The sequence below is a fragment of the Myotis lucifugus genome, unplaced genomic scaffold (assembly GCF_000147115.1).
Source record: "Myotis lucifugus unplaced genomic scaffold, Myoluc2.0 scaffold_225, whole genome shotgun sequence".
Classification (NCBI taxonomy): Eukaryota; Metazoa; Chordata; class Mammalia; order Chiroptera; family Vespertilionidae; genus Myotis; species Myotis lucifugus.
Window position 1 is genome coordinate 208,118 of NW_005871273.1, and position 27,745 is coordinate 235,862.

General features: G+C 43.0%; 1 protein-coding gene across 3 annotated transcripts in view; it reads left to right on the forward strand.

The window, feature by feature from the left end:
• Nucleotides 1–27,745, forward strand: part of OPCML (opioid binding protein/cell adhesion molecule like) — a 179,784-nt gene that overhangs the window by 73,757 nt on the left and 78,282 nt on the right. For all 3 annotated transcript variants that reach the window (XM_006098233.3, XM_023761992.1, XM_023761993.1), the window contains exon 2: nucleotides 26,231–26,356. In XM_006098233.3, the coding sequence (XP_006098295.1) occupies nucleotides 26,231–26,356 (126 nt within the window). The remainder of the gene's footprint in view (nucleotides 1–26,230; nucleotides 26,357–27,745) is intronic.

The window sequence follows — 27,745 nt, forward strand, 5'->3', positions numbered from 1 at the left end:
ACCAATCTGCTAGGACAGGGTCAGCAAACCAAGCCTAGCAGTTCAAACCCAGCCTGCCACCGGTGAGCCCAGAAGCCCTGTCAGTTTTGTAAGTGTTGTTTTTAAAAAATGAAGAAGGAGAAGGAGGAGGAGGAGGAGGAGGAGGAGGAGGAGGAGGAGGAAGAGGAGGAGAATCTTCAACAACAGCAGGAGGAGGAGGAGAGGGAGGAGGGGGAGGATGGGGAGGAGGGGGAGACAGGTCCTCAAAGACTACCATCTGTACTTTCAGGCTTTGTCAGAGAAATTTGCCAACCCCTGGTCTGGAAGAAGCATAATTTTTTTCTGGCAAAAATTCCTAAAAAGAAATTTCTTCTGAAAAGAGAGACTTTGTCTCTTCCTCCTCATGCCTGTGCCTGGTCTTATGATGGATCACTGTTGGGGCTTCCAACCTTATGACTTGATGTGTCTGAAGAACCCAGGCCGTGATGGAAGTTCTGACCACATGGTCATTTGCTGTCCTATTGACAGTTAGTCTGTCTATTCTAAGGCCAAACAGCATTCCTGAAGTTGCTTTGTGAATCTCCTTTTGTGTTAGAAATGGCATGGCCTTTCCCTAAACCCTACGTGTCTTTGCGGTAATTCTAGTGGGGCTTGCAATGAGCTCCGCATTGTGTCTTTCCTCATGTTTCCTCCAGTGGCCGAGGGCCTGTGGGTCATTTGGCCAATGCATTGGGGATGTTTGTACCATAAGCAGGACTTGCTACAGAGCACCCTGCTATTCTGAGCCTCAGCACAGAGTAAATGCATCTCTTCAGAGCCTCCAATATACTTGCCACTCCTTGCACATGACTAGGGTGTCATCAATATAGCGGATGGATGTGATATTCTACAGGAAGCCCAGGCAGTCCAAGTCCCTTTGGAATATGTCAGAGGGCTGGAGAGTTCTTGTAACCCGGAGCAAACCATAAATGAATGTTGTTGTCCATCCCATGACAATACAAAATGCTTCTGATTCTCCCTTCAGGTAGGAAAAGAAAATAATACATTCAGCAGATCAGTGGCCACATGCCAAGCTATACAGTCTGTGTGATCTGCTCTAGCAAAGGTACCGCATCGGGCACAGCAGCTGGGGGGGGGGGGGGAGCTATGGGGTTAAGTTAGTGGCAGTCTACTATGATCTGCCATGACCCACCTGGCTTTTGTAAGGAAAAGTCTTCAGAGGTAAATGGGGATATGACAGGAACACTCGTGTATTCATTAAGTCTCTGAAATTGAGGATCTCTTATTAGCCCCTGAGATGAGTTTCATTTTTCACTTGTAATTTTGGTTGAAACTGGGGTAGGGGCAGGCACAGAACTTTGGCCTTTTCCTTTGAGGTAGCTCTTAATAGATAGAAGAACCATTGTGAGCATTCTACCAGCTACCAGTTGTTTATTCTATTATTTACATGGAGATTGATGAAATGGCCACAGGAGCTGGCCATGGCCCTCATATACCTCCATTGCAAGTGGCAGGCACAATGGTGATTCGAATCCTGAGTATCGCTGTCAACTCACACCCTATGTCCAGCAATTCACTTTTCTCCAAATGCATACATTTCTGAGCAAATGGCTTTAGGTCCCTTTAGGAAGGATTGAGGGAATTAGTATTGATTATAATTGATGACATGTTTCAGGGTCCTTTTTCATGGAAAGCCAGATCTCTTTCCTTCTATGAGTTAAAAAAATAAGTTTCAGAAGCTGGGCAAAGGATAGTAACTTTTATTACAGTAACTATCCTTAGACTCCTGATCAGCTGTACTTCTCAGGTTGTACAAATTAAGCAAAACCTATCCATTTGCCTCTAGAAACATTATGTTTTAGTCCACATCTTCATTGTTTTTGGAAAATTAGACCCTGGTCCTTATTGTTATGTGTCATTAAGTAGGCTCCCATTCCAGGCAATCCTACAAATGAGTGATGTCCACAATGTCCAATCCTCAACAGCCCTGCTCAGCTCCTGTGAACACGTGCCTATCGCTTCTTTTATGGAGCCAACCCATATCCTATTTGGTCCTCTTTTTTTTCTGCTTCCTCCTGTTTGTCCCAGCCTGATTGTCTTTTCCAAGGAACCCTGACACCTCATGATGTGCCTGAAGCAGGATAGTTCAGTTCTGTCACTTTTGCCTCCAGCAACGTTTCAGGCTTACTTTTCTCTGGGACCCACCTGTTCATCGGGCGGTCCAGGGTATCAGTAGAGCTCTCCTCCGACATCACATTTCAAGGTGTGAGGCAGGCCCCTTCCCCATGAGATGATCCGCTGGGTCTGCAGAGCCACCCCCAGTGCCCTGGGTAGCCCTGGACCTCACCTGAGTCAAGCAGAGGCCACCCATTTTTACAGTTTCTCCCCCTTGACATCCCCTCTGATCTTTCATCCGAAGGGAAAGAGAATCATCTGATCAAGTTCCATTTTCTTTATAGTTAGGATGATTCATAAAAAACTCTCTGGAATTTGTCAAGTCCATGTTCAGATTGCAGAGGTGGGGAGTGGGGGACCAGATTCGGAACTTCTCTTCCCTTCTCTGCTTCAGTGTCCTGCCCCACCCCCACAGCTTAGCCAGCAAAGACAAGTGACTTTTCAAAATAGGTGAGATCCGGTTGGATGTAACTTCATGAATAGTCATCAGTAAACCAAAGGACAGACGTGGGGTTAGCCATGATCTTTATAACTTGACAAGATCCTTTGCGTTTAGTTGGACTAAAAGCACAGGTAGATTGAAGGGACGGGATATGGTTAACACAGTTGATTCATTTAGTCCTACTGCTGTTTGACTATTTTTTTTTGATGCTTGACTATTTTTGACATTAAACCATAGATGGGCATTCATCAGAAATAAAAAAAAATAATAATAGCTCCACAACCATGTGAATAAGTAATTGTTACTCCACGGTGTAAGAATTCATAGAAAATAATGTCTAATTCTTGGTGTGAGGAACAGCATTTTTATGCACGTGAACAAGTCACCCTTAGGCACCTCTCTCTAATTCAGTGGTTCTCAACCTTCCTAATGCCGAGACCCTTTAATATAGTTCCTCATGTTGTGGTAACCCCCAATTTCATTGTTACAAATTGAACATAATTAAAGCATAGTGATTAATCACAAAACAACATGTAATTATATATGTTTTCTGATCTTAAGCGACCCCTGTGAAAGGGTCGTTCGACCCCCAAAGGGGTCGCGACCCACAGGTTGAGAACCACTGCTCTAATTGCATCACATTGCAAGTAATTTTCTTCTGGAGACTGAAAATATCACCCCAAATGTTCTGTCCATCCAGGCCCTCTCCCAAGGTCCTTGGATGCAGAGCCCCCCTGGATTCTCACCTGCTAGTTTGCTCAGTCAAAGCTTCCCTTTGTCTTAAGTATGTTTGAAAGCATTATTTGAAACAAAAACCAAATAAAACACAGTGATGGAAAGGTCCCCCATAGAGCTCACACTTCTTCTGCTAGGCCCGTGTGTATTGATTTGGTTAAAGGAACACTATGTCACACAAGAACCAGGCGTATTTCTAAAGGCCCTGAGAAGTGAGTAAATTAACAGTGAAAGGGACTGAATCATGGGCGTGATAGTAAGTGCCTTCCCTCTCCGGTTGTAGTGTGGCTTCAGCTTTGGGAGAAAATATGGTGCATGCGCTAAAAATATTAGTGTTAGACAATGATGAAGCACAAAAGGCAAAAGGTGCTAATAAATTGAGTTAGCGCCTTTGGCTATGGTTTATTAAAATACATATGCCTTAAGAGTGCAAGGTTACAACAAAGCAAATTGGCAAAATGAAAATAAAAAAACACAGTCTTCCTTCTAACATAACTGATTTCATCCTCACATATTACTTTCCAGTTCTGAGCACTAAACTCTATGGTTTTCCATTTTTTCGTAGAGTGTTATAGTCTACATTTTCATTGAACATTAAACATAAATATCCCCCATCTTTTTTTCTTCTTTTTTTTTTTAAAAAATATACTTTTATTGATTTCAGAGAAAAAGGGAGAGGGAGAGAGAGAAAGAGAGAGAGGAACATCAATGATGAGAGAGAATCATCCATAGGCTGCCTCCTGCACACCCCCTACTGGGGATTAAGCCTGCAACCTGGGCAGGTGCCCTGACTGGGAATCAAACCGTGACTTCCTGGTTCATAGGTCGATGCTCAACCACTGAGCCATGCTGGCAGGGCCCATTTTTTTTTTCTATTTGGTCTTTGCGATGACCAGTGTAATAGTCCTCATATTTCATTGCGTGGACATCTGTATGTGCCAGGCCATCTCCCCATTAGTGGGTACTCAAGTTGTTTTTTGGGGAGTCCTACAGTGATGTGCTCCCAGAAGCTAGGGCAGGACAAAGGCTGCAGGGAAAACACAGCTCAGAAAGGTAGAGCCGTGAGGCCCCAAAGGACGAATAAGAGCCCCCGTGTTGGGACTCCCCCTCCCTGGCTGCACAGGCCAGGAGGTGCGGCTGTTACTGATGTGTGGCCCCAGGAGGACACAAGTCTGCCCTTGACAGGAACTCGGCCCAGGAAGGGGAAGCTCTCAGCCCCAGCCCTCCATGTTAACTACATTTCTCACAAGCCACCAGTGCACACTTTTCATTTCTGGATTGCTGGCTTTCCCTTAAGGACTAAGACAATCTCCCTTTGATATAACAGACTGTACTTCTATATTAATGTGTCAAGTTGCTGGGAAATTTACTGCCTCGCTGGGCCCATTAGACCGCAGAGATGCAAGTCCGTCTTCGGCGCGGCTCCGTCTATCAGAGCTTGATCGCCTTCCTCAGAACAGCCCGTCCTCAGGTGCCACTGTACTGAGCAAAAGCTCTTAATAGGGCAAGCGAGAATGTATTCTTCAGGCCCTGGGAGTCTTCGGGGACAAGCGGATGCACTCGCCCTGAGACCCTTGGCACGCAAGGCCGCTGGCCTCCCCAGGGCACTCGGTAAAGGGTTTTGCCTGGCGTTTCCAGACACTTCCAGTTATATAGCTGCTTGCCCATAACTTATTTATCACCCCCATGGCTAAGAATGACACCTGATCTGCTCCCCCCTCTTTCTCTCTCTCTCTCTCTCTCTACACACACACACACACACACACACACACACACACACACACACACTTTAACCTGCCTGCCAACCTGCCAGTCACCCCCATGTCATGGAGGTGTGTCCATGTGTAGTTGATTGTTGAATGTAAACACTCCTCCTGGGGGAACCAAAGTCCTTGTCACACTGTAGGTGCACAGAAGCCGCTGATCAATAGCGACAGGTCCATAGACCACTTGACACGTTGGTGGCACCCATGACACTGTGATTTGCACTTCACGTCACCACATCCGCCTGCTTCACAGAGGCCTGTGCTCAATTTTCTCCGTCCTCCCCAGAGAAATAGCAGAGATGATGTCAGGGGGCATTTTAGGTTTGTTGCTCTTCTTTTTGCAATAAGTAGATGATTGTGTTTCTTAGAATTTCACTTTTGTGTTCCTTCTCAGTGTGGTTAGGTGGGGGGCATGCTAATTCAGAGAGGAGCAGGAATCAGCCCGCAGGGATTTCCACGGGGTAAAACCCAAGTGTGACTTCCCTATCTTGTTTTTTGCCAGCCAGGCATCAATTGTTGTCAGTTGCTGAATATGTAACATTGCATATGATAATGCTCCCTAATGGGCGTTCGAGATAGAGTCGGAATGGTGTACAACAGCATGTGTCACTGGGTGTTGTTAGCAAGCTCAGACGAACACTGCTATTTTCTTTATTCAAAAATCATCTGTATTGCTCTGGCACAAAGACGGGCAGAGCTACCGCTACAATTTTATTTTTAACATTCCGAACCATTGTAAGCCTAGTGAACTGTTTAATGTGTTACATTCAGCAAGGACGGCTTATACATTACCAAGGCTTTGGAACTGTGATACTGCAAATGAATACAAGTCGTGGACAAAAGCTTTTTGTTACAACGCTCCAAAAATACAGACCAGTTACCATTAGGACTGAAAGATGAATCGGGAGTTCGTGAGGGTTTTTATTTTTTATTTTTTTTATTTTTCAATTTCTTGCTTAGTGATGGATATGGAACATTCTATTCTGCCTCTCGTAGAATTTACTGCTATTGTTTTCCTTCAGGCTCTTGCTACAATGAGTTGTTTTTTTCCTCTTAGAATAGGATCTGTACACTCAAAGAATTGGTTGAAGACTATATTTTTGAACTCAGCGAACTCAATTTGGAAAATGAGATCCTCTAATTGCACTTGTAAACAAACATAGGAGACCGCACGGTGCAAGCTAAGTGCGCCGGGCATTCATAAATGAAAGCCCATTGTGCAAAGCCCAAGAGTTCAAACTCAAGGGGCATTCATGCATGCATAAGACAAATTCAAGGCAAGACCCACTGCTAGGAGACAGGGTAAAGCATCATTGTTAGGTCACATATTCATCTTTCCAATGTGTCTTTTACGCGGGCTTCTATGTACAGAGTGAACTGCTGGACTGTGAAGGACATGGCCTGTTTGACCACCTGGGTGTAACCTGAACAGGTCTAACTCATTGAAGATGCCCCTTCCTTAGAGTCCAGATGGGGACCAAATGGTCAAAGCTTAAACTCAAAACTGGGCAATAGAGAGGATTAAAAAAGAAACAGGACTCTCTCATGGTCTGACTATGGAACAGGTTCACTAAGTGTCCGTGTGGTCACTTACTTAACTACTTGCACTGTGAACAGCAGACATGGCACTTACTCAACTCTCACCAAAGGACCAGTCGGTGGTCTCGTCAGGGAGAAACTCATTTCTCCTCCAACTCCTTGACGTAATCACCCATTTTTCAAAGGGAATAAAATGACTCAACATTTAGCAATCTGGGGATTTCTGTCCCCTCTTGGTAGAACAGTCATTGCTGTGGCTGTATTTTCTATGCTGGGCCATGAACATGTTGCTGTTAGAGTTTGATTTCATGTGTATTTCTAATTTTCTGTGTTTATGTGTGTGAGGGAGGGCACACACATCCACAAGACTTATTATCTATTTTCTATTTGTGGTTATTTTCCTTGCTTCCTTATTTGACTTTCTACTAATTTGCAATGTTGAAAAATGTTAATTCTTCTCCTATATATTTTTAAATTTATCTTTATATTTGAAAGTATTACAGATGTCCCCTTTTGACTTGTCTATGTCAGAACCCCTCACCCAACAATAAACAGAAAAGGAGAACACAGCATGACATATTTATTGCCCAGAAACACAGAAGCTCTTAGTCGGTTGTCTCACCATTGTTTCCCCCAACATTATTACAATGCCTGGAACAAAAATGATCTACAAAATGGCTGACATAAATCGAGTAACTCATTTGTGACGATTCACACCTTTCCAAGGAACTGTAGCTTTGATCTCTGTGATAATTTGAAGCATGTTAACCCAATGAGTTAGTCCATTAATGAGTAGCATTTTTCTAGCTGTCTCCCTCCCTTTATGTACTTTGAGGGTGATTCGGGGCAAAACACTTACAAAAAGAGCTACACTGAGGGGATAGAGGTGATATCAGATAAGTGTTCACACACCTTTCCTGTCTCTACTGTGCTCACAAAAAACAAACTGATTCAAATGGCAATCCCTGCAATAGACAACTCCAGTTTCCTTAATTGTACATTAACAATGGTATTGTCTGAATTTTCACCTGAGTTTTTTCATCAAAGGATTAGACCCAGAAAAAGAAAAGCTTTGTTCACTTTTATTGCTCCAAATTATATACATCCATCTTCTGTCTTCTCCTCTACCACCTGCAGTGCCTCGCACCATGCTTGGTAAATATCAGCAGCTTAGCATATAGAGGGAACATCGTAGTCAAACATGTCTTGGCGATGTGACAAAAGGAATAAAAGTGGAAGGCACCATGCTGTTTTTTACATATCTAGAAAGTAAAATGCAGTGAGAACGTGTTTCATCACTGGAAAATGTTAATCAACAGCCATGAGGCAATTATGAGGGCATGAGAACATTCTACTAATGTCAGTAGTCAATGACAAGTCAGACCATGGTTCAGCCAAGGTGAGGACCTGGGCAGGGCCACAGCCACGGCAGGCATTTGTGAGTCGAAATCGGGCATGTTGGCTCCTGTGAGATCCTATAAGGTGACTGGACTCATGCTAGAGCTAAGGGTTGGGAGAAGGTCAAATGTGTGGATGAGAGATAGTGTACATGGTTCCTACGGTAACGTTCAAGTGCAAGGAATAGCCAGAACTTTTCCCACTGTGGGAAGTGCTGAGAAGTCACCAGCAGACTTCAAAGGCACATGTGAAGCAGAGAGACAGGGTTCAGAGGTTGAGTGTAAGCAGGACTGTTATGCGAATACTGACCTTGTGGAGAAAAGGGATGCTTGAGTTGAAGTTTGACCTGGTAAGTAAAAGAGAAGAAACCATACAGTAGTCTCTGAGGTAGAAAAATTTAGCAGTAGATGCCTAAGTAACCCTTTTAATACTGATTCTTTTTTTAATCCCCACCTGAACACACATTATTCATTTGAGAGAGAGAAGAAGGGAGAGAGAGAGAGAAAAATCGATGTGAGAGAGAAACATCAATCAGTTGTCTCCCATATATTCCCCGAACAGGACTGAACCCACAACCTACGCATGTGTCCTGACCAGGAATTGAACTTTTTTGGTGTACAGAGCAGTGCTCCAACCAACTAACCACGCAGCCAGGGCTACTTTCTGATTCTCAATAGTTCAAGTTTTGGCATATTGTTAATATATATTATGATATAACAAAATGATGTTATAGTTGTCAAAGAACTTTAGCTTACATCTTCTTGTTGAATACTCGCCACAACATCTGCGACATCTTCCCAACTTCCAACTTCCTCCAAAAACAGATTGCACCTACCCAGACACTGCAAATCAGTGAATCTTCTCATAATGCAAAAGCTAACAATAGTATTTCAGTGCTTTAAAATAAACGTGTAAGAATGGCTTCCATAGATTGCATTCATAGGGATGCGTGGGCATTAAAAATAAAAGTCCTTAATCAAGTGGGTTTAATCATGGAAGGATTTGGGAGAAGGTCAGTTCTTTAAACAATAATTTATTGAGATGAAATCTACATAGCACAGAACTAACCATTTAAAGTGACAACTCAGTGGCATTTAGTCCATTCACCGCATTGAGCCTCTACTGTCTCTATCTAGTTCTAAGCATGTCCATCACGCCCGTGTAAAATCCGTTACCCATTAAGCAGTTTCTCCCAAGGAGAAGATCAATTCTGAAAGCGCCAAAGCCCAGCTCAGAGGCAGGAGGGGTTGAGTATGCCACTTCCCTATCACACCCCCATGCGCACACACTCTCCTCATTGACACTTCTAGCTCCAGATTTAACACAGATTCTCAAAACTCTAAGCCCTGCTGCATGGTGCTGTCTCACAGCACAACAGAGTGCTAACAAGCAAACACTTTGAGGTCAAACTCCCCGGCTTCAAGACCTAATTTTGCTATTGACTGTCCGCATTAAGTCCCATCTCTAGAAGGGGGGGTCATAATCGCGTATCTCAAAGGGGTATTATGCTTTAAAGTAATTATGTAGTCATGTATCTGAGTGAATGGGGAAAACATAGTCACGTCCAAGAAAAAGAGGGCTGTTGGCCCCTGAGAAGGAAAGACAGGCACTTCCTGTACACTAGTGAGACTGAGCAACATGGACACAGCCTAGAACAGTGATGGTGAACCTTTTGAGCTCGGCGTGTCAGCATTTTGAAAAACCCTAACTTAACTCTGGTGCCATGTCACATATAGAAATGTTTTGATATTTGCAACCATAGTAAAACAAAGACTTATATTTTTGATATTTATTTTATATATTTAAATGGCATTTAACAAAGAAAAAATCAACCAAAAAAATGTGTTCGCGTGTCACCTCTGACACGCGTGTCATAGGTTCGCCATCGCTGGCCTAGAACATGACGCCCAGGGTGATCTTCCTGTTAGCCTGTTATCTGACCTCTGTCTCTGCTTCCAGAGCTCAGTGTGTGTACGAGGGCATGTCCAGTGTCTGAGGCCACCGCTGAGGATGCCATGGGTGCTTTGCCAGTTTCTGGTTTTAGTCTCAGCCCATTTGTTTAAATGTGTTCAGCCTGAGTCAAATGAGTAGCCGTAGGTGAAATGAGAACCTCAACCCGAAGGTCTTCTAGAAAGCACCACGCTGCTTGGCTAGCTTCCTGCCCAGACTCCTCCATATGAAAAGTATCTGCTATATAGACCATGCTTTCCCCTTCCTCATATCCCCTCATTATTCCTCCCTTATTATGTCTCCAAGTACATGGGGCTGTTAAGTAGAGAAGAGAATCTTGAAAGTGATGTATATATAAATCAGATACAGTGTGGACATGGATTTCTGGTTTTTACCATCCATTCCTGTTGCATTTTCTAGTCCTAACCAGAGCTTGCTGCTAGTCATTCTGGACTACTAGGAAGAACAGCTCTTCAGTTTGGCCCACAGATTCCCTCTTCGTCACACAAATGTCAAGAGCCACTCTCTTGTAGCCACCTGAACTCCAGCAAAATCACTCTCCTGGGTCCTACCTGGGATTTTTTTCACACTAGCCTTTCTCTTCTCCCAAACAGTGCTTCCCAGAAGGTCCTTGCGCCGCCACTTCCTTAACCCATCATTTCTGTGGGAGCTCTCAGTACTTACAGGCCCAGCCTGGCAACATCCGTTTCCATTTCTAGTTCTTCACAGAGGGACCTGTGTTGCCAGGTCCTCATTTGGGGGGGCCAATCATCTGTTCTCAAACGAGAGCCCACATCATAACCCAAATGCATTCCTCCCCGACTCTATCCAGTCAGAGCTTTCAGCTCCCGTGTGACTGGGGAGAAGCAATTCACTCAAAATTCTTCTGTGCACTCTCTTCTCCCCGCAAGCCTTCAGTTTCATCTAATGCAAGAGTGACCCTTTTAGGATGTGTTTCTTAGAACTGCCCAGGACATGGCTGCGTGGGCCCCGGACTGGTAGCTTCACAGCCAGTGTTGGCGATTGGTTAGGGAATCTGCTGTGAAGTGGATCATAATTGGCTCTAAGTTTCAATGTCAGTACATTTATCTGGTTGCCCACGGCCTCGCTCGCCCATGCTGTCATTGGTCATTGAGTTAATGGTTCTGTCTCTTTTTAAGCGAGCTTCTGACTCAGAATTTAAATTCATAGCACTGATTAAGAAAAGCTTGCATTCACTCTACAGCAAAGCCTTGAACTTGAATAATTTTCACAGTGGGTTGGAGGCATGAGCTGTGTGATGGCTTCTGGTAGCTCAGTGAGGAAATGAATTCCCACCCCTGGTGATCAGCATGCGTTTACTAAGGGCTTGTTTTGCCAGGCACCGTCCCAGGCCCTGAAGAGACCCAGAAACAGAATCCAGCTCTTTCCATCAAGAGACTCGTATCTAGTAAGGATGCCAGTGCATCTTGTCCTCAGACCCAGGGCACATGCAGGAGCAAAGCAGCTGATGAGTCCGCAGAGATGGGCAAGGGTGAGAGGGTGAGGTGTCCATCATCGAAGGAGTTATGAAGGCGAGAAGAAGCCAGTTAAGGATTTTATGAAGCTGACCCAGTGGTCAGGTTTGTATTTTAGAAACACTGCATCTCAACCATGTGGAGGTTGGAATAGAAGGAGCCAATCAAGCAAACCATTGAGGAGGGAGTTGGGTAGTTTAGGTTCAGGTAAGAACTGATAAGAACTATAATTAAGGTCATGGTAGTGGAAATGAAGAAGAATGGAGAAATACAAGTCATTTTAGACCATGAATATTGCCAGGTGTAGTGACCTATTGGCTATTGGAATTAAGTCAGGAGGAGACTACATTGATTTCTAGGCTTCAGGGATACACATAAATGATCAGGCATTGGTGTAGAGGAGGTATAGATTTTTATTTTTTTATTTTTTAAAAATATACTTTATTGACTTTTTTACAGAGAGGAAGGGAGAGGGATAGAGAGTTAGAAACATCGATGAGAGAGAAACATCGATCAGCTGCCTCTTGCACATCTCCTACTGGGGATGTGGCTGCAACCAAGGTACCTGCCCTTGACCAGAGTCGAACCTGGGACCCTTCAGTCTGCAGGCCGACGCTCTATCCACTGAGCCAAACCGGTTAGGGCTAGATTTTGATTTTTAATAATGACTAAGACGTTGATAATATCGTGAGACTGTGACATGATGATAAAATAGAAAAAAAGAGATCATCACGTTCGGAAAGTTGTCTGTGTGGAGTCACAATTACCCCAAGTCATGGTAGAGATTTCTATTTCCTATGTAGAGAGGTAAGACTGTGGGAAGGACTATTATGCAATCATTATAGCATTAATATTATTAACCTCTTTAACATTTCCCACAAATATGCACATATAAAACTTCAATTGATTCAAACCTATATTTCAGACATTTATATTTGTGGGAAAAGGCATCAGCTTTACATAAATTTGTTTTAGAGTCGCCTGTAGCTAAATCTCAGCTTTTACGTGTAGTGAGGGATATTTGTAAAATGGCTTCCATCATTTCTTTCTTGAAGCTTCAAAGCCTCTTAAATGCCTCCGGGTGAGGGTCACCGTGTGGGCTGCAACTGGGAGGCATGTGCTACCTTCTGCGGTTTTAGCACAAACTTCAGAGAGGCAGCCGGGGCCCCGAGGGGCACCAGGAGGAACCAGACACTTATCCCTCCAGGTGTTCACATATTGTTGTTTTCTTTCCCTCTTATCTTCTTGAAATAATCTCCTCTTGGTTTATGAGTTGACATGTGGGGTGAAGGTTCCCTCATGGGTTCGTATAATCTTTGAAGGAGTTGAAGTCCCTTTCTTTCCGCTTTTATTAATTTGTTTCTCATAATTCCAGGGGTGCATTTAGATAGGAAAAAAATAGAAGAGAGAAAAGAAAAAGAAAAAAATAATAAAAAGCAGAATGCCCCCCAGCGGCAAGCTGGTGGCATCCAGAGGTTGCAGATAATGGATTAGCTTTTACCTATTTCCATAGCAACCGCTTAGCTGCTCTTAAACACTTCTTTAAAAGCTTCTGATAAATGTATCCTGTGACCCTGAAAACTTTCCGTCTCTCTTCTGACTTCTTTAATCTTCAACCCCTCCTTTCCCTTTTGCCCCACAAAAAAACATCAATTATGAGCCATAACCTTGGAGCGCTTGTCTTGGTTTCCTGCCGACCTGCTTCCTGACGGGGCTGTGATGGGTTTGGCGGTGGGAGACAGGGATGGGTCTCTCCCTTCTCCCTCCCTTGTGCTTCTCTTTCTCCCTCACTTCTTTCACTTCGCTCCTCTCCATCTCTTTTTCTCTCTTCTTTCTTTCTCTTTCCCCCTATCTTTCTGGTTCTCATCTTTCTCTGTCTCAGCTCCCAAACAAAATATAAATGTAAGTCATCTTTGTATGAACCACTGATAGAAATGGAATTAATGACTTCCAAACAATTGGAAGTATTATTCATTGGGCACTTGCTTGTGATCAATCATGACCTGGGCTTTGTGATGGGGTGCATGGGTGGGAGAATAGAAGAGTCTAAAAGATGGTCCTTCCTGTATCATTCATACAGAGGCAATCAGGTTCCAGTGGAAAGAGACCGAACACTCAACAATTGGACAATAATCAACTAGGATCCTGAGAGGAATAGGTTAGGAATGGAAAGACAAGCTCTTAGCCTCTGTGTGAATGAGAACAACCATGTATGGTTAGCTTTTTATTCGTCATTAGTTGTATTTGCATTTTTTAATCCAAAGAAGGAGCATATACTCCAATAGGAGATTTCATGAAAATTGAACAAGATGATTCATAAAAATATACATATATTTTACAGAGGTCAGTTTTATGTCATTCTTATTATTGATGTTTCGGGCTTAATATCCAGTAAGAAAAACAGACATGAGAAATAAATATAAACCAAATTGGTCACAAAAGGTTTTCATGGGCCCAGGGGAAATAAAAGCTGTGTATGAAAAGATAAGGAGAGTTTCAATATATGGTAGAGAGGAGAGAACTCAAAAAAGAGCAAAACTATTGGGGAAGAAGGAGACAAGCTAACTACACCTCTCCTCCCAGCACATAGTAGGACTAAATAATACCATGTGTGTATGTTTTCCTTTTCATTTCATTTGATCCACCAAATAGAAACACCAAAAATAAAACTTTTAAGAGTGGACATTTTGAAGTCATAAATTGAAGCTAGTTATCTATAAATACTTCCAAGAAGTTCCAATGTCACCTCCTCTGGGAAGCCTTCCTTGACTCCCTGGGTATATATCACCCTGTGCATCCCATCCTGTGTGCATCTCACATTTTCTTCTTACAAACAATGTAATGCATGGGCTGAACCTTACTTATCTTTCTTACCTCGGGGCCTGTCACGACGTGTCAATATAGGCAGTCACTGAGTGAGTGGTGAATATAGACACACATAAGGAGTGTCATGAATTGGACGAGGTTTACCTACAAAGGATTTCTTGAAGAGCTAGATTTTGAATTGGATGTTTGCTAAGGGATGTGTATTGAATTGGGCATTGGACATCCTTTCCCCAAATGCTCAGTCCACCAACAGACAATGTACTCAGGTGTTTAGGAACATCGCCCTCCCTCAGAGCCGGGGGCTTGGCAGCCAGAGACAACCCCTCTGGCCAGGCTTCTCGGGAATAGAGGGAGTCTTTTCTCTTTCTGTCTTGGGGTTAATAAGGAAGAAAGAAACTCTGGAGTCCTGAAATACTGATCTGACTTGGCTTGGTTTCTATGGCTACTTCCTGAGCTTATGTCTAAGGAATGTGGTGCTTCTGTCTCTCCGTGATTAAGGGAAAAAGGCCTCAGGACCCACCACGGCCAGCCACGGCCTCCGTGTTCCGACTTTACACTGAGTTCTGGCTCCCATAGTTTCCCTAAGCACTGTACCTAATAACAACAGCTATAAAGACAGTAAGAAAGGTTAAATTGTTATTTTTTATTGTTATTTCTATTCTTTTCGTAGATGCCAGTCACATAGGTAAGATTAGGATTTTTAAAATATCCTTTTTCATAAAAGTCCATTTCCCAATTAAATAAATAACTCATTCTCAGCCAGGAAAAGACTGAAGCCTAAGGAAGCACATCTTTTATGAACTCTGTTCCTCACAGGGTTTCTAGGAGGTAATATCCCGGGAGGGAAGGTAGATAAGAGGAGCATGTCTAGTCTAATATCCATCTAGGAGGATAGGGCCCAACCCAAGTCATCTTGTCCTTTAGCAGGATGCTTTGTGCAAGGAAAGCTAGTTCAGGATCAGCTTTGAAAAGGAAATGTAGCTATAATGCTGACACTGTCACAGAAGTCACAGGCAACGCCAGGCCAGCGAAGGTGGGGTGAAGGGGAGGAGAAAGGGGCAGTCTCTCCTGCCTTGTCCAATGGCCGTGGGAAAAGTATGTTTGTGAAGTTTGATTCGGTTTTGCTAGCAAGAATCGCAGGGCCACCTTATCTTCCTGCTTTCCTAGGAAGCTGTGTTATTGACACGGAATTCCGCACACCCTGGTGTTTGACCTTGAGCAATGGTGTGCTCTACAGGCTTGTGTAGCCCCCAAATTCTATGTTAAAATTCTAACGCCCAGAGCTGATGGTATTAGGAGGGGAGGCCTTTGGGAAGTGATTAGCTCATTCAGGTGAAGCCTTCCACCATGTGGACCCAGAGGGAATCTGAGACCCAAAAGAGGGCTTTGACCCCACCCTGTTGACACCTCCATCTCACACTTTCCGGCCTCCAGATGGTGAGAAATCAATGTCTGTTGTTGATAAGTTGCCCCATTTTACTATAACACCCCAAACATACCGAGACAGGTATGTGTCCCCTCTTTGGATCCCAGTTTTCTCATTTGTAGGTTGAGGAGATTTAATCACTAGGAGATTTCCAATGTCACTTTCAGCTATAAAATGTCATGAATCAGTAAATCCCAGCCAAGGGCCAGAACGTCCTAAATGCTTTGAAGAGCTTTGGGTGGGGTTGCAATCAGGAGAAAAAACCAAGCTGGACCTGTGGATCTTATTAGTGATTTTAGGTCCATTTTAAAATTTAATATGTCTTGCCCCCCTTATGATTAATAATTATACCTGTCATTAGAAGAAAATATTTGTTTGTGGAGTCCTTTAAAGCTCTTTCATATCCTCTCTCTCTTTTTTTCTTTCTTTCATATTCTCTTTGAAAGAGAAGCATCTTTTGTGTGTATCTCAATTTTCAGCAGGAGGCACACAACCTCACACACAGCAGATGCAGGTGGATGCGAAGGAGACCACAGACAGAAACTGGTATTTGTTCAGATCGTCCATGGGCCCACAAGTCTGGTGCACAATGACCAAATGGGTGAGGACTCTCTTACCCTCACAAGTTTGTGACCTTCGTCCTTTCCCTTCCTTAGACTCGTGGATTTGTCAGCCCTGGGAGTTTTACGAGCCTTTCTTGAGCTCAAACCATCTCTCCAAATAAATCTAAATTAATTTCAATTTGCTGGTTCCTCCTAACCAACAAATTGTGTTTTGCTCCCAAAGAAGTAGAGCTGGTGTATAAAATATGAGTTCAACTCCTAGCTTCTCCAGTGGGCCACGCTGCTCTCAGTTATTCAGTGATCCTACCATCTTTCATAGGTCAGTTGGCATTCATGCGCTCCCCACAGTGTGTCCAGGATTAGGAAAGGATCAGATGCACCGCACACAGGTCACAGAAAAACCCCAACAGACACAAACCGGAATTTTCAACTCCAGGCCTCTCTTAGCCCAACAGTTGGCGACAAAACAACAACAAAACACTTGAGCCCCTGTCTTCTCCCTTTTTACATGTCTGTTTATTTGATCGTGGGAACCATTTCCAGTCAAAGAGAAACTCTGTGACTTAGTAATATAAGCACATGGAAGGAGACCTCACCGTTCATCTTTTTATCGGGCAAACTCCTAAACTAGTGAATGACCAAGCTGGGTGGGAGGCTGCACGCGTGGGCCTGGGAGAGGGGAGAGAGGACACTGTCAGTCAAGAGAATCAGACCTATGGGGGCTGGAGCTGACAGTGCTGAGTGAGAGATGGCCCCCCCTCATCCCCACCCCCACCCCCACTCCCGGCCCTGCCCATCCTCAGCCAGCTCAGCACTTTGCAACCTGCTCTACTCTTCTCCTTTACGTGTGTGTATGTGGTTGTCAGGCATGAGCTGGCTTCTGACTCCTTTGGGTGGAGGTGTCGGGGGACTTGCTGGAAACGGTTTATTTGCTGTCAGCCCGGGAGTCCTTCTGTCCCCGGAAGACTTCGACCTGACGCCGTGTTGAGGAGTGAGTATCAGGCTCAGGCCAGGGTCTGCTGCCTTTGGGCTGAAGTGAGAACCCAGCAAAGATTTCCTAGCTTCGGCCTAGAGTTTCTGCTCCAATTCAAAGCAAATAACTTTATAAAACACAGTGTGATGGCTGTGGAACAGCAGCCAGACTTGGAACAAAGGAAGCGAAATTCGGCTATTTGTCAATCAGAGCTGGAGAGGGGAGCCATTTAATAACATAAATTGCAGTTCCCAGCATGGTCCCCTTCACTCTAACATCTGCAGGCCCAGGGAAGCTGCAGGGTCAGGACACTCCCACAGAGACCACCGACGGGCTCTCCACTGTGCTGGGCCCCTGAGCAAAGATGACAAGGAGCAGAGAATGGGGGAGAGGGTCCAAAGAGGCAGGGGATGGTCGTTTTCAAATTAATTTCCTTTCTCTTCTCACTCAGCTTTCGAACCAATCACAGTCGATCCAGTTCTGCTGCAGACTCTTTCATCTGTGAAGTCAGATTGGTAGAGAGTTTGGGAAGGAGAGAAGACGGGGACCCAGGGAAAACCTGCGGGAATGCATTATTCATTCCGCATTATCAGATAATGAGATGTTCCGAATGAGTGAATCTTCTAGATAACCGAGTCTTCCTTTCTAAACAGTGCAACTTCTTTTAAGTTTTAGACTGTTTTTATCTGTTGTTAAAAGCGTGTTCGAAGCCTGTTTTTGTTGTTGTTGTTGTTGTCATTGTTATTTTCATGATCATTTTTCATTTTTTTAAAGAGTCTTTATTGTGGAAAATATTACATATGTCCCCTTTCTTCCCCCCAAACATTTGGACACAACTGCTTTCCAAAAAGGCTTTGCACAGTATTTTCAGCCTGAGCTGTCTCAAATATCATAGCACACTTGTTGCTGGGGAGAATGTTCTCCATGATGAAACACCTGCATTCCCGTGACATGTTAAATATTTAAAGATAGTTTCGGATGTGTTTTGTCTTTGAAGGGAACTGAGACGTAAATTCCCGGTGGATGAGTGGTGAGGACAGGAGACCTGACCCCTCTGTAAGTGGCGTGAATTACTCCTCTGGAAACACCCCATGACACTGTAGTCTGGGGTACTGAGAAACCACTCTTTTTTTCTAACATCCTTTAATTGCTTTTTGCTGGGGCCAGGGATATTTATGGGCTAGGAGATTGCCAAGTTATTTATTAGATGGAGTATCTAGGGATAGACTAATATAAATCACTTAGGCTGGTATTGAATATACCAGACACTCAGTAATTTAAAAAGCTTTAATAAAAATGCTAAAATATGAGACTTGTCTTTGACTGTAATGAGACTCAGTTATCATGTTTTTATCAGCAATATTCAGTCATGAACCCCTCCCCACTTTCCCAATGTAAAAATAAAATGCAGATGCAATCTTTATTTTTCAGACTTTTCAGATTTGTTGGAATTGAGATAGATTTCAGAGATTTGAGAAAAGACTCACATAAAAATTACATTGGGGGCCTCATGGCTGACTCCCTCACACCTAGAAATCTAAGCCTGTTCTTTCATATTGGAAATCTTGACTTTTGTAGATCTAGCAGGATAGTGAATTTAAGAAACGGGAGGTATGTGAGGTTAACCTTAGCCTGTGAAAAGCTACCTTGCTGTACCTTCTATACAATGTAGATCACATCACTGAGCCCATCCCTGTTCTACAATCAGAGTCGAAACTCATTGAGTGTCACACCCAGGGGATCCCTGAGACCCAAAATGTAGCTTTTATTTCTTTAGTCAGAACGCTGAATTATAGGTACATATCATTCCATAGTTTTTAAAGTGTACTTATTTTATGATCTCATTTATTCATAACTGAAACCATTGCTGCTTTCATACAACTACTGAATAGAAGAGTGCAGTCTGAGCTACCAGCCTCACCCACTTCCTTCCGAACCACAATCTAGCTCCGAACGAGATTATGAACAACTCCCATTTCTTAAAAATTTTACAAATCCCAGCTTTCTCCAAAGATGAAGAGTTTCTGTGTCTCCCTAACCGGTTTGGCTCAGTGGATAGAGCGTCGGCCTGCGGACTCAAGGGTCCCAGGTTCGATTCTAGTCAAGGGCATGTACCTGGGTTGCGGGCACATCCCCAGTAGGGAGTGTGCAGAAGGAAGCTGATCGATGTTTCTCTCTCATCGATGTTTCTAACTCTCTATCCCTCTCCCTTCCTCTCTGTAAATAATCAATAAAATATCTTTAAAAATAAAGAGTTTCTGTGTCTGATCCAGAGGGTTTCTTTCTATAGTTCCGTCTCAGGCTTGGGCACAGGACAGTGCATACTGAGTGCAGGAGTGAGGTGTAACCCCTACTCTTGGCATCACAGAGCAGGAAGGGAAAGGAAGGGGAGGGAGGTGGGAGGGGAGGGGAGGGAAGAGATATGTGCCCTTGACCTGAATGGAACCCAGGAACCTTCAGCCCAAGGGCCGGATGCTCTATCCACTGAGCAAAACTGGCCAGGGCCTCACTTCTCTTTAAAAAGATTAAAACCTTAAGCACTTTCTTGAAGAATCAGTAAATCCTGTCCCCTGTCCAGTCAGTCACTTGTAAGAGTTTCCTCTTTTCATTTCAGACACAGTCACCCAAGCCAACCTTGCATCCTATCTGTGCAGAGCCTTTGCACATGCTGATCCCTTTGCCCGGCCCTGCCCACAGCGAACCCCGCATGCAAACTCACTGCCCAGGCTGGTCCCCTATCATGGGCTATTACCATAATGGTAATCACACCTTGATCCTATGATTATTTATCAATGTCAGTGCTCTTCTCTTGACACAAAACTCCATAATTTCCATAAGAGCGTATCTTGTCTGTGTACTTCTTTACTCCCAAGGTAACACCTAGGACCTCCTAGGCACTCAATACATGTTTAGAATAACCATATGACATCCTGTGATCAAGTGGCCATGGAGCACAGGCTTACATTCATCTCTGGGATGAGGAGAGCTGGTAGAGAGAGGGCATTAGATATCAATATCAGTTTTCAGGTGTGAGTAGGACTTGAATAGGCAGTGGGCACAAAGGTACAGTGTTCAGCATATGCAGCTATATGGAATTCTGTATGGAGTTATGAGAAGCATGGGGTGTTTGGGGCATTACAACCAGGCTGCCATGGGTAGGGCAGCATGAATAAAAAGAGGGGAAACACACACACACACACACACACACACACACACACACACACAAGTCAAAGGGGTTAAGGGATTTACAGATCACTCAGCTGTGGAAGAATCAAGATTAGAATCCACTTAACCTGATATTTCATGTAGTGATTTTGTCAACATATCATATTACCTAAGTACACAAAATTTGGCCCAACCTCGCCTAGCATGTATACTGTAATTCTCAAATTACTCTCACCTCTAGTTTATGAAATAAGCTCTTTAGTTAGAATACCTTTTAAAAGGTAACCCTGGAAGAATAACACACTCAGTTTTTTAAACAGTCTTTGCTGTTGTTATTTTTATAAATTAGCCTTGAGTGTTTATAGGTGCAGTGGAAAGCACTTCATATTTATATCAGCTTTCACTTGGTCTCAATATCTTGTTATTCTCTGGGGATAGTAATAACAATAATAAACTGAAAACAACAATAATATCCATTTAAGTCTCTTTAAAATCATTATCTCTAAGGGCTGTTGAAAACAGGGTTTGTGGTTATCACAGAGTCGCCAGGAGTCAGAGCTGGCTCACCGACCATGTAACTAACACAATCTCCATGTCTCTATGTAGCAAATATTTTCATGCCCATTTTATGGCAGAGAAAGCTCAAGTAACTTTTTCAAAAATTACACAGAAAGTAGTTGAGAAAAAATGGTAGTCAAACTTTAGCCTCTGTGAGTCCAGATTATAATTTTAAAAAACAAACACAAAAAAGTGCCATTCAGTTTGAAATAAAACACTTGAGACATGATTTTCAAATATTGTGACTGGACAAAGATAGGGTAGAGGTGTACAGGGTGGAATTGAGGCATCCATCTTATATAAAAAGTGCTATTTGAAATTTTAACCCTGCATTTTGGCTTCTGTAAATGCTTGCTGGCTTAAATAATAAGGAATATAAGACTACTCCCATTTCAGAGAGGCCATTAAACCTTCTTCAGACGAAGTTATCAGTGGTGGCGTCAGGCCAAGCCTTTGGTTTTGGTCTCAAATCCCCAGCACATAGGGCCCTTTAAGAACTTGCAAAGGGAATCGGAAAAATCCCATATTTGGGAGACAAAGAGGGTAAAAAGGTATAAATACAGGAAACTTCCTGTGTGACTTCACCCAGAATTTGAGAGACATTATCCTCTGGGCCCACGTGTAATAATAATAATAAATGTAACTCCATCTCTCTAAGCGTTGCTTGGTTCTTCTCCGGTTTTCTATAACATTATCATTGCCCGTGATAGGGTAGGACATGGTGCTGAAGTTGCGTCCTTTGAACCTTCCAGAAACAGAATAAAATATCCTCTAAAAGAAAATATATAAGGAAGAGCCAAGTAATTTTTTTATACAAGTGTGTGATTTATCCTGTGTATTTGTATAGGCACAATATTCAGCGTGTAAGGACAGGATCGACAATTATTGATTAGATATTTACTTTTTGCTCTGGAAGCATAAACAATGAAGTCTTGCAGCTTTCCAAGGCCAGCTTCATCTATAAGTCCTGCCTTACAGCTGAAGGAACTGAGATTTAGAAAATGAGCAAGCAGGCACGGATGAAGCTATTTATCTGATTCCAAATATTTATTCAATATTGATAAGAGCATATAACAATAATAGTAACAACTACCGTTTATTAAGTATTAATTTATTTCTAGGCACTGTACTAGTGTACTATACACATTCCCAATTTGTTACAACCTGAAAGATATAGTCTGTGGTCTTCATTTTCTTCAGTGAGAACCAGGGGATGAGGAGTTGAGTAAACACTGTCCCAGGATACATGGGTCATTGGACTACAGAACCTAAGTTGTGTTACATGGTCTCTCACATCGTTTTGCAGTCATATCATGTCACCTTTACTATGTAGGTGGCACTAATATGTCAAGAATCGTACATTTCACACCCCAATTACCTTTGCACATAGAAATATTTCACCTGTAGAAAAACCTTTCTAACTCAGGTTTGTTCTCTCACAGTGTATATCATAGGCATTTACTCATTTCGTAAGCACCGGCATCAACATAAAGATAACCAAACTCGTGTACTACCCACCATCTGGGAAGGGCTGTGAGGGAAGATGCGCAGGGAGGACGTTCCAGGCAGAGGAAACACTCAGATATGCATGTTGTGTCTGGGGCACTGACAGAGGTTACACAGAGAGGAAGCACCACAGGATGGGAAGAAGTCTGCCATTTGTTAACCTCGTAATTTGGGGCAATTTACTTAACCTTCCTCATGGTTCTGTTTCTTCATCTTTTAAAAAGTTATTTTCCCATCACAGTTTCCATTCGACATTATTCTGTATTCGTTTCAGATGTACAGCAAAGCGGTTAGACCATCATGTACTTAATTGTGAGACTATCTGTTCTATTTATCTCATAGTTCATAAGAAACCCACGAGGTAATGCTTGTGCAAGCAATTTGAGAACCATCGAGTTGCGTATTAATAAATAATACATATCATCATGCATTACATTTTAATAGTAATAACCTTATAATTGGGAACAGAAAGAGCTCCCCTTTCTCTCAGTTAATTTTTTCTGGCTATTCACGCCCTTTGTCTTTCTCCTCTGACTTGCAGAGGGTGACAGAAAGCGCTGGTCCTTGATGGAGATGCTGGAGTGACCTTCGCCATTTCATCCCAGGAAACCCCCTTCTCACAGTTAACATTACAGTGAGAAGGGGAATAAGGAGGTGGTGCTCAATATCCATGGAATTTTACAAATACTTTTTAAAAAAAAGATAAAATTTCAAAGTTTAATTTCAGAATATGCATTTAACTTAAATGTGCTACATTTTTACTTGACTCAATATTTTCAAGTTCAATGAATAGCTAATAGGATGATCAATGCATACTTTTTTAAAAATGATATTCCCTAGATAAATACTGTGAAAAGCAATATAAATTACTGCCTTAAAACAGTGTAAAAGTCCACATTTTATCCAGAAAAAAAAACAAAAAACAAAAACAACCCATAAACAAATTTAATTTCAATACATAGATTTTAGGGAACTGGAGAACAATATTGAATTGCACAAAAGAAATCTGGTCACAATAAGTAGTTACAAGTCCACTGAAATACTTACTGGCCTTTTTTCAAATACCTTTTAACCCAGGACCCCTCACACTATCAGATGAAGCAGACTGTATGGGACTGAAGGCCCTGAACCGGGGGCAGTGTGCAGAGATCTGAAATGTACTAAATGAGCCCCATGAACTGGTCAGTGCCTGCCCCTCCCCCCACAGTCTTCCTGTGGAGGGAGACTCCTGGTTCTGGAGAGAGAATGTCAGGTGGCCTGGTGCACCCAACCTCAGCAGACAGTATCCCAAGGCTCCTGTGGAAGCAGCACTGAAGCTGCTGTTCTATAAAAGTGAGAAGCACTATTGACATTTCTAAGCTCAGAACTATGTTTTTAACAAGCCTGAAAATACTGGAAAATAGCGAGTTCAGTTTTCTCTAGAGGATGCAGTGCAGTTAGAATATACACCCACCATCCCTCCCCCTACCCCCACCCCAGTGTGTATCTGGATAAAATATGTGCAATGAAATTTCAGGGCAAAATCTGATGCCGGAATAATCTAAAACATGGCAGATTTATACCGGGAGTGATTTTTATTTATTTTTCAAATGTGGATTCCCTGAAGAACTCAAATGTTCTACATGTTACTTACAGCCTCTCCTTGAAAAGACTTACCTCTAAGGTCTGAGCAGCATAAAACTTCAGGCTGCGCAGTCCTCAGAACTGAGCATGGGCCATAATTCTCCTTCGCCACTGACTCGGGGTGGTTTGGAATTAACTAGCACTCGACCTGTAGGGTAATTAATAATTTATAATTAAACTGGCAGTTTGAGTATATCAGCATAACTGTAAGTGTGGCGCCTCTTGTCTCTGTTGTCTTTCCTTTTATTTTCTGAAAGAAAATTGAGAAGAAAAGTTAAAAGCTTTGCGGCCCCGCACCCCTACCCACACCCACTCCAGTTTTTGGATTTGTCCAATGTGTTCTTTGGATCTTTCTTTCAAAGAAGAATCAAGCATGTACCTCGTCAGCCTTGTGCCAGAGTCTGAGGACACAGGGATGTGTGAAATCCCATCCTTACCCTCAAGCACCTTCCTCTCTAGGTAAAGGGGCATGCGTACAGCAATCAGCTGGGATACAACAGGCCCAGCCCCACCTGCGAGGAGCTTGCCACAACATGTAGCAAAGAGAGATGGGGGGTTCTCTTATCAGGGTCTAAGGGGAGGTGACCTTTGAGGACCCTTGAAAGTTTTGTCATATGTGTTCAGGTAGAAAATGAAAAAAAGACAAGGATAAGCAAAGCTATGGAAGTCCTTGTGCTTTGTCACGTTCCAGGGAAGGTGGGTCCACTATCTGCCGGCTGCTGCTAGTGAGGTCTGCACCTGGAGACGAGGTTTGTCTGTAGGTTGAGGGGCTAGATTTCAGGGGTGTAGGTAGGTCATGCAAAAGAGGTGTTGTGTGAAGCCTGGTGGGCAGTAGTGAGCTAGAGTAGGTAGGGGAGCGGTTTGATTAGATGATTGCCTCAAAAGGTTCCTCTTGGCACAGGCAGGGGAGAGGTTGGAGGGATCCAAAGTTGGAAAGAGAACAGGTGGGAAGTTTCAAGTGGAAGGCTATCGTTCGTGTGAAATTTAGTGAGAAACTCAACCAAGACAAGGGCGATGAGAAGTAGGAGTTGAGGGGAATCGGGGTATTTTCCAATGTTGAGTTTTGAGTTGAATTGAGAGAATCAGGCCTGCAGGTGGGACAGGGTAGACAGCAAAGCCAGGGATCATGTTAGCCTTTGCAATGCTAAAGATAAAGGGACATGGACCTAGCCCATGAGAGTTCAAGAGTTTATTGAGGAAGACGTAATTATTGCTGTCTCCATCTTCGTCTTCTTTGTCGTCTGGTAGTTAATATTTATTGAGTGGTCCTTTCCTATCAGGCACTCTACGAAGCCATTGTTTTGTCTAAACCTCACAACACAGTTAGTTTAGCTACTACTATAATCTCTACTTCACAGCTGAGGAAACTAAGAGGGGAGGGCAGTCTACCTTCCCCAAAATTATTCAACAGGTGAGGAGTTGAACTCTAGAGCCCCGCCCCTAACCACTGGGGTATTATGCTTATGCTTTGTAACACAATATTATAGTCGCCATAGTAGCAGGTGCAATGCATTCCTGACTCTTGGTTGTGCAAACCAGAGGCAGTTTTTCTGTGTTTTAAAAGATGTGTTTTAAGGAATGAGAAGAAAATTTCAGGTAAAGAAATGTGGAAGAAAAGAATTGCAGGATGGAATCATCGGTGCAAGGCCAAAGAAAATGAAAATGGCTAGAATGCTCAAGGAAGGGTAACAAACTCAGTGTGGTTGGCTTTACTGAAAAATAAAAAGGGCTTAAGTGGGGGCAACTCATGCCTATTTGCTTAAGTCAGCAATTCCACTAAAATAAATGAGCATGTGGACAGACAGGAACTCAGAAAACATTGTAAGTAGTTTCCTTTTGGTTTGACCTTTCAATCAACAAGCATTAATGTCCTTGTCTTCAGTTCCTGTGCTTCTTCCCCACCCACACACCCGCCTCCTGCTGCAAGACGTAAGTGCACTGTAAATGTTGTGTTGGTGGCCATATCCTTGGCCAATCAAGAAATCTGAATGTTATTATTGAGACGCTACTCGTTAAAAAGCATGCTATATGAATATTTATAGGCTAGCACCTTCTTTTGAGTGTAAAGACTCATTCTCATGTATTTATTCTCTTCTCTGTTTCTTCATAGTCCCTCCACAAATCATGAACATCTCCTCAGATATCACTGTGAACGAGGGAAGCAGCGTGACCCTGCTGTGTCTTGCTATTGGCAGACCAGAGCCAACTGTGACGTGGAGACACCTGTCTGTCAAGGGTAAGGCATGTACCTATAGAACCTTCTTAGAGCCGGTATTTTGAAGACTTGATTCCATTGTACATCAGAACTTCCGGAATCAGAAAACAATGCTGTTTGATACCAGAGTAATGTCAGAGCAAAGGCCACACCCAACAGTCACTGAGTATCCCATTCCTAAAGGAAGATTTATAGATAATCTTTACTGAATTATTATTTCAGTCCTTTTTATGACTTTATCTGATTTTTGTGTTCCTGACTATGAAGAAGAGAGGTGCCGTAAGAATAACTTCCAACAAAGAAACTGATTTCTCAAGGTCAAGATTGTGTTGGTTAGTTGATGGGTTGTCCTTCTTGAGTAGAGTGGAGAAGACGGCAGTGTCCACTGGGACCACTGACGTCATTGTGTGTCGAGGAGATAAAGGGTCTCCATGCTCAGTACTTTTGGGACATCTACCCAGAGCCCCATGTGTTTGACCTGTTCATATATAGCGCTCTCTAGTAGAGGAAAAATGAAAGAAATGGTGAGGTGTGTAGGGGGGGGGGGTCATGCCTGTGCCAGATGATTAGTAATGAAATGATTAGTAATGAAACATTGGCTATGAGCATCTTCAGCTTACTAGGAAGGGAACCAAAAAGACAAGAGGTCTTATGCCCTTGGAACTAAAACTTACTCCAAGTTGAACTTGAAGAGATGAACACAGAGCCACTTGATATATTTACATTGTTAGTAGAAACAATGATTAATTCTAGAAATTATACAAGAAACAAGTGGCTCCCTCAGGCAACAGAAAATCTAAACATGCAACCCAGGGAAGAGGAAAATGTGGAGTATGCATGTGTATATAATGTAAAAAGAATAGAGATCTAGAGAAAACATAGAAATAAATCTTAGTAACCTTGCACTAAAAACTTGATAAATTGGGCTTTATATTACTTGAATACAGCTGTCATAACAAAATACCATAAACTGGATGCTTAAACAATAGAAATGCATAGCTCTGGTGGCTAGAAGGCCATGAGGAAGGTGCAGTCAGGTTGGTTCCTTCTGAGAGCTATGAGGTGTCTGTGTCTGCCCCTGCCCCTCCTGGGCTTCTGGTTGTTTGCTGGACATCTTTGGTGTCTCTGGATGTGAAGGTGCATTGCCTGATCTCGGTCTCATCTTAACATGACCTTCCTCCCTGTGTGCATCCCTTGGCCAATTTCTTTTTTTTTTTTTAATAAGGACACCAAACATGATGGATTAGGGCCCTCACTAATGACCTTATCTTCAGTTGATTACCTCTGTAAAGATCCTATCCTATATAATAGAAGGCTAATATGCAAATAGTCCCCTCAGGAGTTCGACCAGGAGACTGGGAGTTCAATCACTGGCTATGACATGTGGTGACCATCAGGGGGCGGTGCAGA